Source organism: Octopus sinensis, linkage group LG10 (assembly GCF_006345805.1).
Source record: "Octopus sinensis linkage group LG10, ASM634580v1, whole genome shotgun sequence".
Taxonomy (NCBI): domain Eukaryota; kingdom Metazoa; phylum Mollusca; class Cephalopoda; order Octopoda; family Octopodidae; genus Octopus; species Octopus sinensis.
In genome coordinates this window covers 49,446,112-49,448,611 of record NC_043006.1, presented here as the reverse complement: position 1 = coordinate 49,448,611, position 2,500 = coordinate 49,446,112, and the positions used below count along the sequence as shown (strand labels likewise).

At 39.8% G+C, this 2,500-nt stretch overlaps 1 protein-coding gene across 1 annotated transcript in view; it reads left to right on the top strand.

Annotated features, from left to right (window-relative positions):
- LOC115216202 (calcitonin gene-related peptide type 1 receptor) overlaps positions 1-2,447 on the top strand; it is a 36,804-nt gene extending 34,357 nt beyond the window's left edge. Inside the window, exon 8 of the mRNA XM_029785401.2 lies at positions 2,166-2,447. Coding sequence (XP_029641261.2) covers positions 2,166-2,360 — 195 coding nt within the window. The 3' untranslated portion in view covers positions 2,361-2,447. The remainder of the gene's footprint in view (positions 1-2,165) is intronic.
- Positions 2,448-2,500: the final 53 nt, after the last annotated feature.

Sequence of the window (2,500 nt, the reverse complement as noted above, 5' to 3'; positions counted from 1 at the left end):
GCAGGGGAAGTGTCACGGTCCAATGACTGAAACCAGTAAAGCAAGCAGCTCCAATTTAAAAGTGGCGAAAAAGACTCGGCGACTGTGTGGTAAAGAGGGTCGCTTTGCAAACACGTAGTGCGGTCTCACTGTACGGCACCTTGAGCAAATGTCTACCACTACAGCCCTCGGGCTGACCAATGCCTTGTGAGTGAACTTCGTAGGCGGAAACTGTAGAAACCTGTTGTTTATGCGTGTGTGTGTGTGTATGTACCTTTGCGTTTGTGTTTCTACCCGGTCCCACGGTTTGACAGCCGGTGTTGGTTTGTTTACGTCCCCGTAACTCAGCAGTGCGGCAAATAGGGTTAGTGTCATATTTACTGTAAATGAATACTGGAAACCGTTCCGCTCGACTAAATCCTTTAAAACGGTGCTTCAGCATAGCCACGGTCCAATGACTGAAACAAGCAAAAATCAAAAATTCAGAGAAATGTGTGTGTGTGTGTGAGAGAGAGAGAGAGAGAGAGAGAGAGCTCCTGTTGTTGTTGATGATGATGATGATAATGATGATGATGATGATGATGATGATGATGATAAAAATGATATGACTGTTTTGTTTTGTTTTCTGTTTGGGAACGATGATTAGATTACAAGGCCATAATACTGAGGAAGTCAACCGTCAAAGCTAATGGTGAAAATTTAATTAGCATTCAATTATTAATTAAGCAGCTGAGTGTCTAAACCCAATGTGTGCGTGCAGACGCGTGCACGATTGCATAATGTACATATATCTGTAGAATTTGAATTGTGTGTGAACGAGTGTGTGTGTGTGTTACTTGTGAATGCTCTTTGTAAAGACACCGTACAATGGGTTTTTTATTGTATATGTGCACATGCATCATACAAGAACATGCATATAAGTGTGATTATATGCGCGCACACACACATAAAATTCAATTGGTAACATAATAAAGTGAAGGTGTGTGGTTAAGTGGTAGGAACGTCGGGCTCACAATCATGAGGTTGTGAGTTCGATTCCCAGACCGGACTGTGTTATGTTCTTGAGCAAGATACTTCATTTCGTGTTGCTCCAGTTCACTCAACTGTAAAAATGTGTTGCCACATCACTGGTTCTAAAGTGTATCGGTCTTTGCCTTTCTCTTGGTGGCGTGGAGTGAAGAGGCTGGTATGCATGGGTGACTGCTGGGTCTTCCCATAAACAATCTTGCCCAGACTTGTGCTTCGGAGGGGAACTTTCTAGGTTCAATCTCTTGGTCATTCATGACCGAAGGCGGTCTTTACCCTTTTAACTTACTAAAAGTCATTCTTCTCTCAGTAAATTCTAAGAGCGTGTAGAGGAAATATAGCAGTGTTTAGAGCAAATGATTTAATTAAATTGCAATATTTATTATACTTTTAGGTAGCGAGCTGACAGAATCGTTAGCAATGCGAGCCAAATGCTTAGGGCAAAAGTCTTAGCGGCAAATGCTTAGCGGTAAAAGGCTTAACAGCAAATGCTTAGTGGTAAAAGGCTTAGCGGCAGAAGTCTTAGTGGCATTTCACCCGTCTTTACGTTCTGAGTTCAAATTCTGCCAAGGTCAACTTTGCCTTTCATCCTTTCGAGGTCGATAGAATAAGTCCTCGTTGAGCACTGGAGTCGATGTAATCGATTATATCTCCATCACCTGGAATTGCTGGCCTTGAGCCACAGTTTGAAACTAATACTCTCTTACGAAATACGTTTTTCTTTATTGCCCACAAGGGGCTTCTTTACTGCCCATAGAGGGGACAAACAAGGACAGACAAACGGATTAAGTCGATTACATCGACCCCAGTGCGTAACTGGTACTTAATTTATCGATCCCGAAGGATGAAAGGCAAAGTCGACCTCGGCGGAATTTGAATTCAGAACGTAACGGCAGACGAAATACGGTTACGCATTTCGCCCGGCGTGCTAACGTTTCTGCCAGCTCGACACCTCGATAAGAATAATAATGATGATGATGATGATGATTATAATTGTTATTATTATTATTATTATTATTATTATTATTATTATTATTATTATTATTATTATTATTATTATTATTATTATTATTATTATTATTATTATTATTATTATTATTATTATTATCATCATTATTATTTTACTAATGTGTTTTCTTTATTTTTTTTTCTTCTTTTAGGTCCACACCTACATCAAAAACACATGTCAGCGATTGAAAGACTCCTCGCTCCGTCAACACGATGCCAATTATTCATTTACAACTCAATTCACTACAGACAACATGTCGTCACTTCCTCAATCCGGAATGAAACGTAACAAAGCACCTGCCGCATCCACGAAAAAGAAAAGCAATAACCAAACTATCTACCATTGAGCACCATTCCTAATCCTGTTTCGGGTGGCCATGAATACAACTAACCCTATTTGTTTCGATCTGCTGGTGACTTTCAAAAATATATTCGAAAATAATAAAAAACACTTGAAGTGATACTGACTGTAGCAATGAGCAATGAA